The sequence below is a fragment of the Molossus molossus genome, unplaced genomic scaffold (genome assembly GCF_014108415.1).
Source record: "Molossus molossus isolate mMolMol1 unplaced genomic scaffold, mMolMol1.p scaffold_m16_p_1, whole genome shotgun sequence".
Classification (NCBI taxonomy): Eukaryota; Metazoa; Chordata; class Mammalia; order Chiroptera; family Molossidae; genus Molossus; species Molossus molossus.
Window position 1 is genome coordinate 196,366,454 of NW_023425344.1, and position 18,532 is coordinate 196,384,985.

Genomic DNA, 18,532 nt, shown 5'->3' on the forward strand with positions numbered 1-18,532 from the left:
TCTTTAAAAATAGAGGGGGGGTTCTAATACCAAGGTCATTAAACCATATTCTGAGTTCCCAAAACTCTCAGATTGAACTACACATGAATTGGAATAGCTACTGGAGATGCTCTCAAGTTCCAGTTACTTAATATTTGCCAACTCACATCCTAGGAGCTGTCTTAGAAGATATGGCTTCAAAGAAATGACTTGATTTCTCCATGTGCCATCGTTTAGTTCAATTGCAAAGACCCTGGAAGTCATATATTATGACATAAGGTTTATTTCTAATTAATAAAGAGGAATTCAAACTGTTACACAAATGTCTGTTCCTGAAAACTACGCAAATAATTAATTTAAATATATTTGTCTTGAAATCTATCACAATGCCACAAGGCCAATTAGGCAGGGGAGTACTGGTTGGAATTATCTTTCTGATGGAATGTCTGCTTGTCTTTAGAAGTTTATAGGCACACAGCCCTGGCCAGTATGGCTCAGCGGTAAGAGCGTTGGCCCACATACCGAGGAGTCAAGGGTTCGAGTCCTGTCAAGGACACGTACCTTGGTTGCAGGTTTGATCCCCGATCCCGGTCAGGGTCATGCAGGAGACAACCAACTGATGTGTCTTTCTCACACTGATGTTTCTCCCCTGGCCCCCCTTCCTCCCACTCTAAAAATCAATGAAAAAATATCCTTGAGTGAGGAAAAAAAAGTTTATAGGTACACCGTACTTCTTTCAGTAGATACAAAGAAAAGATGCAATCTGCTTAATTTTCTCTTTACACAAAAAAGGGCTGAAAGCAGTGAACATTACTTCCTCCTTTCCTATTCTTACAGTAAATCTAGCAGATTTAAGAAAAAGGCAGGGGCATAGCTATTAGTTATTCAAAACTAAACTGCAGTGAGGGAACAGAAGTGTCTGATGGGGGCAGGCAAAGAGAAGACACATGATTGTTTTGGAATGTGAAGTGTTTGGGGAGCAGGGCATTTCTGGGACAGGGTTTGACCAACCTCACCAGATATGAGTGGGGGAAACTAGGGGTTGAAAATGGAGTAGGTGCAAATAAGTAAAAGCCAGGTAAGTCACCAAGCCAGGGGTGGGGAACATCATGCCCGAGGGCCGAATGAGGCCCAAAAAAATCAATACCAGCTAACATCACAGCCTCACCAAATTAGCCTGACCAAATATAGCAGGCTAATTTTTAAGCTGATAATTTTGTATGGCCCACTGATGATGTTATATATATCCACATGGCTCTTGGCAGAAAAAAGGTTCCCCACCCTTGATGCTAAAGTACCAACTTTGACCAGTCTTCTCACTTAAAAATACAGTTCCTGTATTTTTCATATATCTAGGCAATAGGTGATAATGACCCACCACTACTCTAAATTCCAAAATTATCAACTCTGGAGGACAAGGAAAGTATATTAACTTAATTTCCATCAAATACATCACATATGCTGATACTTCCAAAGTGAAATAGAAATATAAAACAGAAACTGAACATATATTTAAATAGGATTGTTTTTAAAAAGATCTTTTGTTCTTCTAGATATTATGACCAGGTTCATCTAATAATAACACAAAGGCATCCTTTGCAGCACATATTAGAGACAGTACTGTTAGGCTGAACAGAAGTATCTCCTTGTAACACTTCAAATGACTATAAGATGTTTATGAACTGAAAGTTAGACATTTAAACATTAAAAATTTTTTTATTCAGTCACAATGCTCTTCCAGCTTATGGACACTTTTTGCTTAATCATATATTCACTAGTGAAGAGAACTAGAAAAAATAAAAACCAGAGAAGAAACCTAAAGGAAGATATAGCACAAGGAAAACAATAGAGACAGAGGAGCTCTTCAAGGCTCAAACAAAAGCTGATTACAGCCATGTAATCTTCAATTTTAATGGATCCCTGGGTAAATACTGCCTAAAATGATCTGATTTCAGGGTTAACTCCTCTACCAAAGAATTCTTTCTTTCTCTGCCTGTCCTTAAAAGTGCAAGGTACAAAGTGTGAGGTGTGTGGTCCCTGTGTACCATGGGGAGGATAGAGAACTGGATGGCAGGAGAATGCACATAAGCTTTCTTCATGGTGGAGCGCACAGACATCCGAAGATGTTATGACAATGTGGACTAACTAAATATATGAGGGCTCGACCAGTGTGGCTCAGTGGTTGAGCGCCAACCCATGCACCAAGATGGTCACCAGTTCGATTCCCGATCAGGGCACATGCCCAGGTTGTGGGCCCAATAACCAGTGGGGGACATGCAGGAGGCGGGCAATTAGTGTTCTCTCTCTCACTGATGTTTCTATCTTTCTCTCCCTCTCCCTTCCTCTGTCTCTCAAATCAATAAAGAAAAAAAAAGGGGGAATATAAATGTACACAATTTAAGAGGAACTATGCTCAGTAAACAATTCCTGCAAATGCTACACTACTTAGGACCTAATGACTAGTAAGTAGCAGATCACATTTCAATCAACAGAAAACAAAAAAACCTTAGCTATGATTAAAAAAGATTTGCTATATAGAACTGCCACAACCCGAATTAAATTACATAAATTATTTTTCTGTCTGGTCTGTTTCAAATACATTCTTTTTTAGTCAAAAGACCTGGCTTATTTATCTTTAAAGCACAAAACAAATTTCTTAATTTTATCTTTACCAAGTAGCAGCACAACAGCAATTTTCTCCCTATTTTAAAAACTACATTAATCTAGCCTCTGTGGCCCTGGCCGGTTTGGCTCAGCGGTTAAAGCGTTGGCCTGTGGTCTGGAGAGACCTGGGTTCGGTTCCTGCTAAGGGCACGTACCTCGGTTGCAGTTTGTCCCCGGCCCTGGTTGGGTCATGTGGGTGGCGACCACTCGATGCGTCCCTTTCACATCGATGTTTCTCTCTCTCTCTCTCCCTCCCTCCCACTCCATCTGAACAAAATATCAAAAAATGTCCTCGGGTGAGGATTAAAAAAAAAAAAAATCTAGCCTCTGTGTATTATATACAAAAGCTAAATGCAATGGGCAGATGAAAAATAAAAGCTTCCCCTGGCCGGTGAGGCTCGCTTGGAGCATCATTCGTGCACCAAAAGGTTGTGGGTTCAATTCCTGGTGAGGGCATATACCTAGGTTGTGGGTTTGATCCCTAATCAGGCACGTTCAGGAAGCAACCAACTGAGGTTTAACTCTTACATCGATGTGTGTCCCACCCCACCCCCACACACCCCCATCTCTAAAGTCAATATAAGCATGTAAGCATGTCCTCAAGTGAGGATTAAATAAATAAATAACTGCCCTGGCCAGTGTGGCTAAGTTGGTTGAGTGTTGTCTCTCCTGGTCAGGGCACATACCCAGGTTGCGGGTTCGATCTCTGGTCGGGGTGCATACAGGAATCAACCGATTGATGTTTTTTTTCCTCTCTCTCTCCCTTCCTCTCTCTCTAAAACCAATAAAAACATATTAAAAAAAAGAAAATATCAATATCTTTCACTGCAGTACCTTGTCCAGGAACTAACATATCAATTGTCCTGTAACTGTTCCTCTAACTTCTACTTAAAAACATTATTTTTAGCTTTATTCTCATTTAACTAAAAATAAAGTTATTTATTATATTTTACAATTACGAGAATTAATGATCGACAATATTACATAAGTCTCTATATTTTACCTACATACTTCAGTCTAGTTCAAGTAAAATGCATAAGTTGATCATGCAAAACGCTAGGCTCAAAATAAACATCTTAACCTGAGTAATTAACACTTTACCTTGACAAAAGCATCATCTTCCACAGAAGCATCTCCACTCAACTCATCTGCTTCCTGTTTTTTACCTGTGAAAGAAGGAAAATGGGCTAACAACCAATATTTTATTGTTTAAGATTTAAAAAAGGTCCAGAAAAGTTTACCCCGTGGTATCACTCTCTACTCCCAATCATCTGACAAAGACAATGCTGACTGCTTCTAAACCGCCTGCTCACAGCTGCCCCAAACAAAAAAAGCTTTAACGGTATCATGCTGTTCCACTAAAATAAACTGTGCAAATAATTAATCCTACATATGAACCCGTCATCTTAACTGACTTGATACATGTGATACATTTTTCTTTACACCACTCAAATTCTCTAGCTTCAATTCTCCCAGAATCTTTCAATAGTATTCTACTAACTGATAGCTAAGCTCAAGACTCAACCCACAGCAAAGCTTCCCTTCTTCAATAAGCTTTCACTGAAATACAATTCTCAAACTTAATCTACACTTACAATCCATCAGTTGATTGTATATTAATTACCTTGTACTCTCAAGTACATCTTGCTTCATTCAGAGAAGAAATTCCTTAAGTACAGTGACTGCCCTTATGCTTATTTTGTATTTCTCCAAAGGCCTACATAAAAATAGCGCTGGATACTTAACGTAATAACTGATTAGGTAAGTAGAAATTACTTCAGAATGAAAACTGTTAATAGCTTCAAATAGACTATAGGCGTCCCAACCCAGCCCTTATCTTCAAAACTTTAAACTGGTGGTTGAAACTTTAAAAATGTTCTCCATACAAAAATACAAACAAAAAATGTTTCCCACAGAGCCAATGCTAAAAGTTTGCTTTCAGATTAGTGCATAAAGCCTACTTAATAACCCATAACGTATTAGAAATGCTGTTAAACACAGCTGCTTAGAATCATAATATTTAAAATTTTTAAATTCATTTATTTTGAAATATAAATGAATATTCTTTCCTGAGGCCAACTGGTCAACTTTTCACTTTGCCTAAAACAGAAACTGCCAGGTACCTACAGTATTCTCAAGCTTCTGTGACCCCAGGGTAGCCAGTTTAGCGGTGAGGTACCTATTAAAAAGCTGGGGTACCTCCCTTTGCCTAGTCTCCTCACCAGCCCTCATCTTCCACTTACTCCCAATGTGGATGAGTGGTAAAAAGGGAAACAAGGTACTGATCTTTCCAAGTATATGAAAAACAAGATTAAAAGTGGGGATTTTTCTTTTCTTTTATCACTGAGGTAAAAGAGGGCTTGTCCCTGCCCCTGAGGACTTGTGTGAATGAAAAGAGAAAGTGTGGAGCTTAGTGTGGTGTTGACTTCCTATTTGGAATGCTGGCGTTTGTATTTTAGGGAAAGTACAAATTAGAAGTTACTCTAAGGGTAACAACTAAGAAAGCTTATTCATCAGAAAGTGTTTATTAATCTATTTTAAAAATTAAATAAAGGCTTCCCCAACCAACAACAAAACAAACATGCAAAAAAAATCCAGTATTAGGAGAGAAAGAGTACACTAAATACCATCATATTTAGAGAGAGAAAGTTCCAAATACAAAAACCTTAAAGATGTTACCTATGGGGAGAAATAAGCTTTTAAAAATATATGCTCTTTTCTACCCACTCCAACCCTAACACACACCACCAAGTAACCTACAGAGTAGGGCTGTGGGGTGACTCCTTCAGATCATTTGCACATACTATTTACTCCTTACAATTATAAACTACTTTACAATTTGCAAAGCACTTTTAAAAAAGTTCCATTAATTTTTTTCAAGTACCCTATGGTATACAAGGCAGGTATTCACAATTTTACAAAAGAGAAAATGAGCCCAAGAGGTTAAATAGCTTGCCCAAAACTAATAAGTGGCATGGTCAGAACTGGAAGCCAAGGCCTCTCATTTCTCATCCTAAATTCTTTCCACTACATCTTACTATGACCTACTTAAAAGACATTATTCTAGTAAGGAGCGGGTAATTAACTCAATTTAAAGATATTATCTTTGAAATGGCAACTCTCAGCAAGAGAAACGACATATACTATGTCCACTCCATGGTAAATTTCACTTGTTTTAGTTTGCTTAAAGGAAAATCAAAATATGCTATAACAACAAAAACACCACCAGCAGTCACTACGGCTGCTTAAGTGGCTTCCACAGTCCAGGCTCTAGGATAAATGCTTTATATACGTTAAGTTATTTTATCCTCAGAATGAATCTGAAACTATACCTCAATTTTACAAAAGAGGAAACTAATGCTGAAAAGTTAATCAGATTACAAAACTAGTAAAGGCAGTGCTCTGATTTAAACCCAGGCCTGTTTCCACTTCTCAAGAACCACAAAACCATTAGATCTTTGAGTAGCTACAACCTGCCAGTTGTTAAAAATATCTTTTAATGTACACAGAGGTTCCATAAGCCACATCTAAAAATTTTTAAATATGAAACTCACAGAGATTACATAACTACCCCATGATAAACAGGCCACAAGAGGCAGAGGTACACACAAAAGGGTCCAACTTCACTATTCCTTATTGTTTCAACAGCTGTATTGCAGGGATGCACTCACTGGACATGTAATGTGTCGTCATCAGCTTGTAAACATAAAAACCATGAGGACAAGATTTTCATACATGCAGTAATGAATCTGTAGTAATAACTTGACAGGTACATTGAACCTACTATAAAGGTACATAGTGTTGAAGAAAATTGAAATTTTACACTCTAGTTTTGACTGCTTTCATAATCTATAACTTTGGGCTTGTTTTACACATAGTGACTTAGAAACGATATTGTAATTAATTCCTTTATGAAAAAGTATCACAATTCTCCCACACAAAGCACAAGGTCTAACTCATATTTTCACTATCCAGTCCAGAACCTAGTATGATGCTATATAAAGAGCATACTCAAGCATTCCATATTTCCTGACTGAGAACAGACTTAAGGCCTATGATGGATGCCAGTAGTCAACAAGGTGGATTTTGACTCAGGCCTCAATGGAATAAAGAGGTGATATGCTAGTCAGATTAGCGTCATGTGCAACCCCATCCTGTAAACTAAGGACTGTAAACTGCCAACTTTCATATGGTATCAAATACATCTATGGATTCCTAACCTTTACAATATCACAGATGAGAAATAAAAAGAAAAACCAAACCCCTCTTAAATTCCAACAAGCAACATCACGTTAGGCACCTTTATGTATAGTAACCATTTTTATCCCTATCTCCCATTTAAGCTTATGCTATCGAAGCTCCTATGGCAACCTAACCAAATAATCTGTCGTGTGCCACAAAAATGTGAACTGGTCCAAAGGACAGTAGTATGACCAGGATGAGGGAACTGACTGAAAGTTTCATGTAACTTTAATGCTTGAGGAACAAAACAAAAAATAGAGCAGTAAAGACATTCTTTAAAAAAGCAGGGGGGGAGGGGCAAAATGAACTTATCACACCTTAAACTATCACAGCAGTCATATGTGGCTATTTTGAAATGACATAAAATACACTGCAATGTTCTTTGAGTGATTTTAGGGCCTAAAGTAAAAATGTATATACCAAAGGAGAATGATACTACTAACATTTTATTTATAAAACATATTTGTAAAGGTCCACAAATCCTTAAGGAAATTGTTGGGGCTAGACATGTTTCAGAATAAAGAATTTTCAGATTTTAGAAGAGTACAATGGTATATGTACTATTAATTAAGTTAAACTTTCCAGTGGCTTCTAAAAGTGTCAATCAATCAATCACAGACATATTTCTGCGATGAAGTACATGCATATTCACACCAAATGGAGTAAATCACAACTATAAATAAAAATAAATTGATAGTGTCTTCACTTTTGCCATTGAACTTAAAAAAAAACTTTCAGTTTTGAGAACTTCTATATTTCAGAATTATGAATAAAGAATTCTGGATTGTAAATGTTTTTTTCTTCCAAAGGCAAATTAGTCCTTACAAAGTTTGGCATTTTTCTTCGCAGAAATACCTCCAAAACAAAAACAAACAAAAAAATCCACTTCATTAGTAGAATTTTATCAAAAAATTGTGGCTTGAGTAACTTTGCCCCCCCCCCCCCTAAACAGTTACAGAAACTGTAAACTACAGAAAATATTTACTCATAAAATTTCTGTTGGAGAAGTGAGGGAAGATTCAGTTTAAACCAAACTGAGTAACATTTAATGTTTCCGGGAACAACCTCTTCCCAACTGCATGCAATATCTTAAAATAACCATAGACTATGCCTTGTGTTAATTGTTTAAATATGTGTATTGGCCTCTCTTTATTAAACCAATATTTTACTAATGAAGTAATTTTTCTAAAGGCCTTGTACACTGTCTTAAACATAGTATTCATCTGATAGGTCATTTTATTATTATTTCTGAATCTACTATAAAGATAATTCACACTTACAATCAATCTGAAAACACCAAAAGTAAATTTTTAAAAATCTCTAACTTTGTCATCTAAAGATAACTGAACACACACATACATAATACGTAACACGTGTGCACACAGGATATTTAAAAGCAGCAAAAATGTACTTTCTATTCTATCAATAAAAAGAAAATACTACTGCTTAACGGCACTGTTGCAAGAATCAAATAAAACAATGTGAAAGTTTTTAAAAACTGTAAAGCACATAAAACAATCTGCAAACTGCCAGGCAGAGATTAATAAAAATGATGCTGAGTTTCAAGCGCTAGTCTAGAGTCAGTGGTTCTTAACTCTAGCTGCATGAGAATCAGCTGGAGAACTTTTAGAAAATGCTGGTGCCTCGGCTCCCAACAGAACAACTAAAACCAAATCTCTGGGGGGCAGGAGCCCTGGTATCTGTATTTTTAAAAACGCACATAACTCTAAGGTAGACTAGATCAAGAACCACGATGATTGAGCATACATAACTAGAGAAGTTAGAGTGAGAAGAATGTAAGAGGAAAGTTGTTTTCAGATTCCCCAGACTAGAAAAAAATGTAAATTTTACCTACCTTCAACAAAACACCATATATGGTGTGAACCTATTTTAGTTGTTGAAAAGGAAAAAAGAGATCCTTAAACATAAACCTATAGGACATGCAGACATGCACATGTACATACACAATAAAATGTTACCTGTAATAAATTCAGAATGGTGGAAGTATGAGCAATTTTCATTTTTTGTACCTTTTCAGACTGTTTAATTCTAACAATGAAAATATTTCACTTTTATAATCTGGAAAACAATACTCTAAAGCCATAATGCAAACTACTATTCCAAGGTAGCAGGACTGCCATGCAAGGCTAACTTCTGGGACTACACAATATTGAGTCTCACTTATTGTACAGTGTCAAACTATTGTTGATTAAATAAATCGGTAAAGTCCACCATTAAACCCTAAGCCATTGTTTAGCCTCTTCATTCAAGTCATTTCTGACGCTACTAACTAATAATAATGATTTCTTTCTCCTCCAATTCCTGGACAATTCATACTTTATTTTACATAAAGTCTGAAGTCCTCAATTCCTAATTCAGAATGCCTAGAAGATGACTGACTTGGAAGAAGCACAATGTCTTAAAGTACTAAAAAATTTTACCTAAAAAGAAAAAAAAACACCCACAAACAAAACCAAAACAAAAAGAAAAAATAACTTTACCTACCTTGATAGCACAGTATTTGATACAATAGCTTATTAATAAGTACCAAGTGCTTTGACGATAAAGGTAATTCACCATATACAACTGCATAAGGCAAATGCCAGTTTTTGTTTTGTTTTGTTTTGTTTTTTTGGTACGTGCCCCTAGCGGGAACAGAACCCGAGACTCTCTGGTCCGCAGGCCGATGCTCCAACCGCTGAGCCAAACTGGCCAGGGCTGCAAATGCCAGTTTTAATGGCTGAAGTAAAAGGATCTGATTTGGGGAAATAAAAATGACATACACAACTTTTGAGGCTGAACAATATTCCAGCAAGTTGTGAGGCTTTCCATTACTGCAAGAACTTGATGAGGAATAAAAAGATGTTGCAATGATTCACATGTCCTAACAGTATACTTTACATAACAATGTTAAGGAGAAGCCAACCAGTGCTGTTGAAAAGACAGTAAAGACTATTAATCTCTGGTATACAGGCTTCCTACAAAGAAATATGCAATTACAATGCACAAAAAGAGTTATTATTTTTAAAGATTGTTTATTGATTTTTAGAGAGAGGGAGAGAAAGGGAAAGGGAGAGGGAGAAATGAGGGAGGGAATGAGGGAGAGGTACAGGAAGAAAGGGAGAGAGGGGGAGGAAGAAAGGGAGACAGAGGGAGAGAGGCGAGGGGAGGGGGGGAGAGAGAGACACTGATGTGAGCCGCAACACTGATCAGCTACCCCCTTACCCCGCCCCACCCCCCACCGCCCATACAAACGTTACCAGCCATGACTCTTCAGTGAAGAGAATGACAACTAACCAAATGAGCCACACCAGCCAGGGCCCAGAGTTATTTTTAAAAGCAGTCGTTGAGAAACCCATCATATGGTTCTCAGTAATCATTCAACGAATATTTTCTGAGCACCTATTATGTGCTAGGCATTATTCTAAGCATTACAGGGACTACTGTAAATAAAAAGACCATGTCTTACCCTCATTCAAAGCTTGTAGCCTAGTGGGTACCTATAACATATCTGACAATTCTTTCCCCAAAGCCCTACTCAATGTCACAGTTTTCATCAAATTTCCTTTAACATCCAAACATACTGCAATTAAAACAACAAACAAAAAAAGACAAGAGTTACAGTACACTATGGTAATGTATTATATTAAATGCATTTTATGTGGCTGATTATATTCTTAGTTAACATACATTTTAGAAAGCTTTACACAGTACACATGTAATTAATTATATTGCTTGTGGTAACTGTCCACACAAAATTGGATATCAGATGTTCGGATAAACTTATAACCCCAAATTATACTTTTTTTTTAATAGGGGAAAACATCAGATTTTATATAGCAGTTTAAGTCTTTTTTAAGCCTCCACGTATTGCAAATGAGTGTCAACATCAGTAAGTACTGCATTATATATACTTCTAAATACAATACTGATTAACCACATAAAATAACTTTGGCTGAAGTTCAGGGGTGACACTAAAGGTTAAAAATTCATAAGAGTATGATATGCTACTGACAGGTGAACCAAAAGAAACTTTACATCTATAATCTCTAAGACAAGCTAATGAGTTAGCTCTACCTGTTTAACCACTTTCTTAACGCACACACCCAAATAATATGACAGTAAATCTCACTGGTGAAGCTTTCTTCTAGGTTACTTATTAAAAGTTCATAGCAAAGAGAGTATAAGACTCAGAAGGGAGACCCAGGGCATTTAAGATCTTTCTCCCTGGCATATGTCGTCAGTTTGGCTCAAATAAACTCTTATTGAAAAAAGGAAAAACAAAGAAGGGAGACCCAAACCAAGCTACAAACTGTTTTGCCAAATTAAATATATGCAAACAGATTTTATCAGTGTTGATCATAAATATTAGAACCCACTGCATTATCAACTTTATAAGTTTGTGCTTATAAAGCTGCATTTAAAAAATAGTCTATGACATACTAAAGAATGCAGATTCCTTTTCCTCTAAACTGTCCAAATATAATCATTTAAACACAAATTTTTTAAAGAAATAGTGAACATGCATTTATAAGAAAATGAGCTTACTATTTCACCTAGGTAATTTTTCCAGACTCATGAAGCTTCTCTCTCTCTTTTTTAACACAATTTAACTTTTACCAAAAAATTTCTTGTCCTGACAAGTTAGTATATTTGTGTCTTGCTGATGTCTACATGACTGACTCTAATGAACCCCTTTCTTTGCTCTTTTCCTTTTCCAATAATTTATCCTAAAGAATATTTATACTAGTTGAGGGCCTATGAGTTTTCCTTATATATCTAGTTTAGCTAAACAGAAAGCACTTTTATTCTGGTTCTTAGCTATATATAATAATTAAATTTCAGAACTAAAAGACACTTACAGGTAATTTAGTAAAATGTCCAACATTTCAAAATTAAAAATAAAAAGGGAACAGATTCATTGAAGGACAAGTGGTATGGCCAAGATGACATTATTTTCAAGTTGGATATTGCCAAGTGAAATAGATTTGGCTTAAAGAACTTAATGTAGCATCTAGACTGAAAACCTGACATCACATTAAAATAATATTTACTTTCTTGAATCCTTGGTTTAAGAAACCATTAACCATTGATATTTAATAATTTCCTTCTTCAAATTTGATTTCTAACAATTATGTTTAAACTTCTTAAAGTTGAAAATAATTTTACTTATAAGCATCTTAATTGTAAATTGACTCAAATTGTGTTCTTTGCAATTCATAGAATTTTCAGAACAATGATAAATGGAATTCAAAGAGACAAAGGTTATTTATTATACATGTCCCAGAATAAATCTCAGGAAGTACTTAGTAGTAGCCTGCTAGAGAGAAATGATTGAATGTTATAATTTTTAACTAAAGACCACAACATTTTAACACCAGAGTTATGGAAAAAAAATAATGTTCAAGGATCCTATAATCCATACAAAAGAAAAAATTAACATAGCGATTTTATATCTATACTGAAAAACTTAACATTTTATATTGCTGAAATTATTTCTAAGGATAAGATACTGAAAAAGGGCTACACAGAGAAATGAAAAGTAGGTGAGAATAAGTTAATCAAAGGAGGTTTATTTTAGATGCTAAAATTAATAATCAGCTCAAATAATTTGGGACTGTGATTAATATATAGTATCTGTCAAACTACCATAACATGTTACATAAATGACAAATCAAGCCCCAACAGTGTGGCTCAGTGGTTGAGCGTCGACCCATGCACCAAGAGGTCGCTGGTTCAATTCCCTGTCAGGACACATGCCCAGGATGTGGGCCCGATTCCCAGTGGGGGGCATGCAGGAGGCAGCCAATCGATGTTCTCTCTCATTGATGTTTCTCTCTCTCTTTCCCTCTCCCTTCCTCTCTCTAAAATCAATAAAAGGAAAAAAACAAAAAACATAACTATAAAAAAAAAGACAAATCAAAATCACTATAAGAAATTACAATACGAAATATGGTTAATTCCTCATATACTATTTCTGAATATTTTTCTTCCTTGTTTTGAAATAGCCCCTGGCTGGTCAGCAGAGGCTTCTCAGACAAGTTTCTCTAAACAAAGGGAAATGTATCTCTCTCAAAGTGCTACATGGAGTCAGAGTTACATCAAAAGCCACAAATCTTCAAGATAACTGTTACTCTTCTAAACTCCACTTCCACCTCTGCTATTCCCATGACACCCAGAAAATGCTTCTTAGCACTTTTCAATTTCCTTTGGCACAAATAGGGGATTCTTGCCAACCAAGAAGACCCAAAATAGTGAGACTGCATCTAGATCTGCATGGTCCTAATACACATATTGCATAAAATCAAACTAATATTCCCTTCTCTTCAAAATAAATCATTCAATTATTTTACTCTGGTTACAATCAATCTAGTCTATGGCAGATTGAATCACTTAAAGTAGTAAGTAAAGTCAGATTTTTAAGATGCTGCAGCTGTCCACGACACCCTGTGCATGGAACTTGTAGGTAGGTACCAGGATCCGGACACCCACATCATTGTTCACCCTCTGCCACTGTCCTTATGGGACTAAGGTAAAAAGTTGTAATTATGTATTCAAGTAAAAGAATTTCACTTACCAGAACCTTTTAAAAATATCTAAGTCCCATTTATATTGTCAAAATGTTAATTTAAAACCACTTTTATCTATTTTAACTCATCATATTCTGGCTTAGTTTAAAAGTTATAAAATCAAAATCTTTAAGATATCCCTATAATTTAAAATTTTTTTAAAGTAGAATTTTCCCTACTTTGTTAGTATGATTGGTGAGATCTTTTAAATTTCACTGAAAATCAGAATGTATAATGTAATTGCATAAACACAAATTAAGTTCACCAAGTTAAACAAAATACTAAACATAAAGGTTATGGAATATAATATGCTAGAGAAAAAAGCAAGGAGCCAAGGTGAAAGATTTGGTAGGAATTCCATCAATACTCTGCCAATTGTGGGGCAAGGTAGATATGTATTAAACTGTATTTTATTCTTTAGGTCTTCAGAGCATAAAGGAAGAAACATTATGAAACTTGACACTGTAATTTTTTCGGAAGCAATAAAGAACTGGTCTCACTTTCAGGTCAGCTTCAGCCAAATCTTAAGGACTACGAGTCACCCAGGGCCTGGCAACAGGATCTTTTCTTCCTTGACCCATGAAGGCAGAGTGCCAGAGGGAAAAAGCAAAGAGTAGCACTATATAAACAGGGCAAGTGGCACAAGAGCAGAGGCAAGTTATATAACCAAAATATATTTTAAAATATGTTCATAACTCGTAACAACCTTTGCCTTTGGTTGGTTTCTTGTTTGCAGTATCAGTTGAAACAGTTAATTCAATATTATCTGGATCGCCTCCTTCCTCTTCAATAGCCTACATTAGAAAGAGAAGTTAATATGCTACACAATCTATCTAAACTTATTTTATAAAAACGAAACGAAAAAAAAAAAAGCAAACCTCAAGCCTCAAGACATTAGAATAGCCAGTCATTTCATAAACCGACTTCAAAAACAGCAATTAAACTACAAGACTGCGAGGAACTTTCAGGGGGAAATATCAAAATCACATGGAGTTTTAAATTCTACTGAGTCGAGATAGTTCAATTATTATCATACTGAACAAAAGTCTAAATATTCTCGATTGCAGAAAAGTTGCTTGCTACGACAGTATTTAACTAAAGGGAGCTTTCCTCATTTCTAAATTGCAAACTTATTTCTCCTCTACTACAATTCCAACGCTCACTCAAATAAACCAGGAAGATAATCAGGGATGAAAAAGCAGATTATTGAGCTGATGCAAAAACTGAAATTCCAACAGAAAATAAACCCTTTCTCTAACCCACCCATCAACTTCCATTACCAATCCCCCGCCCAAGATGGGGAGGAAACGGTTGGGCACAATTAAACGGTAACTTCGCAGAAGTCACCAAAGTAACCAGTCCCCTCCGAGGTCAAGAAATGCACGCGCTCACCATCGCTAAAGGCTGGGAACCGAGCACCTCCCGGGTCTCCACGATCGCCCTTGGGAGGCCGCGCCAGCCGGCCGCAGCCCTCGTAGCCTGGCAGGGACGTCCGGGAGGAGCCAGGGGCGCGCTCAGCTGCGGCGGCGGATCCCGGGCGGCTCGCAGGCCCTGCCCGGCGCGCGAGGGCGGGGGCGCCGCGGGAGGGTCCTCGTCCACTCCGTGAGCGCGGGCGACGCCCGGGGTCTCCCCACCGCGCTGCCCTGCGAGCCCCGGCGGCTGCGGACGGCCAGGGACTGAGACGCAAGGTGGGGCGCCAAAGCGCGGCCTAAGCTCCCCTTCCCGGACCTCACCGGGCCTCACCTGCTTGAGTCGGGAGACGAGCACAGTCTTGACTCCGGTGATGTCTAAGTTCCGCCGCTTCAGCTCGGACTTAAGATCGATGACCCGCAGATCCGTGATCTTTTTACCTTCAGTCTGACCCGAGGCAGGCGAAGCTGCCACAGCACCGGTAGCGGCAGCCATTTTAGAAGAGCAGCGCGCTGCCGAGGCAGCAAGTGAGCTGCAGGGTGGCGGCGGCAGCACCAGCTTCGATCCAGGCCTCGGCGGCCGCGGGAGTCACGCAGCGCTGTGCACAATGAGCCGCTGGCTCCACCCCCTTTCAGCCACCCCAGCGCAACCTGCAACAGCAGCCGGCACCCGGATGACGGACGCGCGTGCGCACTGGCGCGTGCGGCGCCGGAGCAGGCGCACGGGGTTCCGGAGCAGGCGCGCGGGGCGCTCCGCCTAGCCGGCCGCGGCTACCTGGGCGGTACGTCTTCTTGCGTGTGTTAGGAGGTCCGGCTAGTCCAACTGCGCCAATGTCCGCCTTGCTGCGGTTCCCCCTCAACTGCGTTAGCCATTTTCTGGCAACGTCTCGGATTTTGAGCGACAGGAGTGTGTTAGGCACTACACGGCATAGAGAGTTCGCGCGTTACTCAGCACAGACGAAGGGGCGTGTGCGCGCCCTGTCTCTTCCAGGAATACATGCTTGATTAGTTCTGAGGGATAATCGGACAAATGTGGTCAGTGTGCACGAAGGAACTCGGTTCCCTGAGTTCCATAGTAAAGGCCGGAAAGGAACCCTGGAGTGGTTACAGGAATATATAAAGTGTAAAGGGCTGTAAGAGTTATAAGAATATTAAGGGCTGGCCTGTGTGAAATGCCCCACTAGCTGTCTCGGGAAAAACATGCCTTCACACCAAGGAGGCATAGCTTATTCTACGGCCGCCTAGCTCACTGAAGAACAGGACAACTTCCCTGTGCACTGGCCTCCGTTTGTATTCCTCTGTGGTGGACCTGATGCCTCAAAACGGAATCATCACTGAATGAGGAAGTTAGTTATAAGTACTGGTTACCTTCCTTATATACTGTGTTCACTGTTTTGGCCCCCCAAAGTTTGGTATCACAAGAAAAACCACCATCTTGGTACAGACGACTGGCCTGTGCAAGTGAGTACCTATTTGTAACTTTAGCCAGTACTATGAATCACCAAAACATAAGCATGTATGGAATAAACTATAAATTACATAAACTGAGTATGAAGCACAATGAACTGTACTGGCATTTTCCTGGTTTTATAAAATTTAAATTGATGAGGTCTGTCTCACTTTAGGATGCTTTTTCTGATTGACTGATTAGTTCAAAAGAAAATAAACATTATAACCTGACATTTTGGTTTACACTGCACTTTGACATGCAATAACCCACTTAATCCTTCCGGACTCTGCGAGGTCAAGTTCTGTGAGCTTAGGGAGATTAAATGGCTTATTTATGTTCATGTAGTTGGTATGTGGCCGAACTGGTGCTGAAATCTGGTCTCCTGATTCCAAATCTATCTCTGTCTCTACTACAACTTCATTCACAGTCATAGAATCTTAGAATTCAAGGAATCTTTAGAAATCTTTTGGCTCAATCCTCCCTCTTTTTTTTTTTTTTTTTTTAATGTATTAAGATTTTAAGAAATGTATCTAGGGATCCATAACTTGTCACAACTCATTTCAGTGTCTTGAGTCTCTTGTCTTGTCACTTGATCTCATTCCAGTGTCTTTCCCACTCAGCCACCCTGTTTCCATTTTCTGTGGAGCTTGTAAAGAAGAGTTATACTAACAGAAAGCTAATATTATGTTTAAAGTGAATGAGTTTTTCTTTCTCTAAAATAATTTATAATGGAGTTATGAAAATGGACATCTGTGCCTTCTGATCTAATACTCTTGAAAAGAACACATCACCTGCCAAAAATGCCAAGAATGTTTATCCTGGATCTTATGAACAAATAGACAAATCCAGTTGTAGGACATTCTAGAAAATAACTGCTCTGGATTCTTCAAAAAAGCAATATTATAAAAGTGGGTTTTTTTGTTTTTTACTATTTTTTTCTTATTTTTTATTTTTTAAAGAGAGAGGAAGGGAGAGAGAGAGACAGAATCACCAATGTAAGAGAGGTACATCTATCAGTTGCCTCCTGCACACCCCCAACCAAGGATTAAGTCCAAAACCCTGGCATGTGCCCTGACCAGGAATTGAACCAGTATCTGTCAGTCCATGAGATGACGCTCAGTCCACTGAGCCACACCGCCAGGCTTATAAAAGTGTTAAAGAACAAAAATTCAATTGAGTAAATCTGACGATCTAATTGGCTTTATTGAACGATCACAAATCTGGCAGCATTCTATCTAGCAAGTAGAAAGGTGCTCTGAGAAACTGTACAAATGGATGGATTTTATAGGCAGAAAACTGGGTGGGACTAGAAAGCTATTAGAAAAAGAAAAGAAAGAATTGTTTCTTGCAAGGTTGCCTTCCCCTAACCTGTTCTTATCAAACAGATTGCCTCCCTTCCTTTGAGGGATGGACAAGGCTCACATGACAGATTACCTCATTGGTACTGACCAGAAAATTCCAGATTTACCAATTAAGATTACAGTCCTGGAGAAGGTTGAAATTGCAGTTAGTTCAGGTATTAAGTTTAGGTTTAGCTTCAGCACAAGTGACTCCATTTTGGACCTGGATTGTATAGACTTAAGTCATTTTTGGGGGACAAATACCCAGGAATGTGAATACTGTGTGAAATAGAGAAGGTAATATCCCTAATATAAAAAGAGCTTCTAAAAGTAGAGAAGAAAAAATCATATGGTATGTATATTTTATTTTTTAATAAACTGCCAAACTTTTCCAGTGTAACTGTACCATTTTATATTCCTACTAGCAATGTCTGAGATACCTAGCTTTGCCACATTCTAACCAGTGTTTAATATTGTCACTTTTTAAAATTTCAGATGTTTTAGTAGTTACATAGTGATGCCTCATTAAAAGTTGTGATTTAAAAAAAAATTTTATTTTAGAAAGAGAGAAGGGAGAGGGAAAGAGAGAGAAAGATCAATTGACTGTCTCCCCAAACCTGCAATCTGGGTATGTGCCCTGATTGGGAATTGAATCAGCGACCTTTTGGTACACAGGACGACCCTCAACCAACTGAGTCACCCCAGCCAGGACAAAAGTTGTGATTTTTAATAATGAAAGTGAATCCATTTCTAACACCAGAATAAATTATAAATAGATTATTTAAATATAAGAGATGAAGTCATACAAGTTCTGGAAGAGAGTATTGGTGAATTCCCAGTTCCTGGCAACCACTGATCTGATTTCAGTCACTATAGTTT

The 18,532-nt window shown here is 38.1% G+C and overlaps 1 protein-coding gene across 3 annotated transcripts in view; it reads right to left on the minus strand.

Moving 5' to 3' along the window:
• SLTM (SAFB like transcription modulator) overlaps window positions 1-15,473 on the minus strand; it is a 51,255-nt gene extending 35,782 nt beyond the window's left edge. For 2 of the 3 annotated variants that reach the window (XM_036254738.1, XM_036254728.1), the window contains exons 1-3: window positions 15,198-15,473; window positions 14,161-14,248; window positions 3,745-3,809 (exon numbers count right to left, since the gene is read on the minus strand). In XM_036254738.1, coding sequence (XP_036110631.1) covers window positions 3,745-3,809; window positions 14,161-14,248; window positions 15,198-15,359 — 315 coding nt within the window. In that variant the 5' untranslated portion in view covers window positions 15,360-15,473. The remainder of the gene's footprint in view (window positions 1-3,744; window positions 3,810-14,160; window positions 14,249-15,197) is intronic. The other variant, XM_036254747.1, reaches the window with a different exon arrangement.
• Window positions 15,474-18,532: the final 3,059 nt, after the last annotated feature.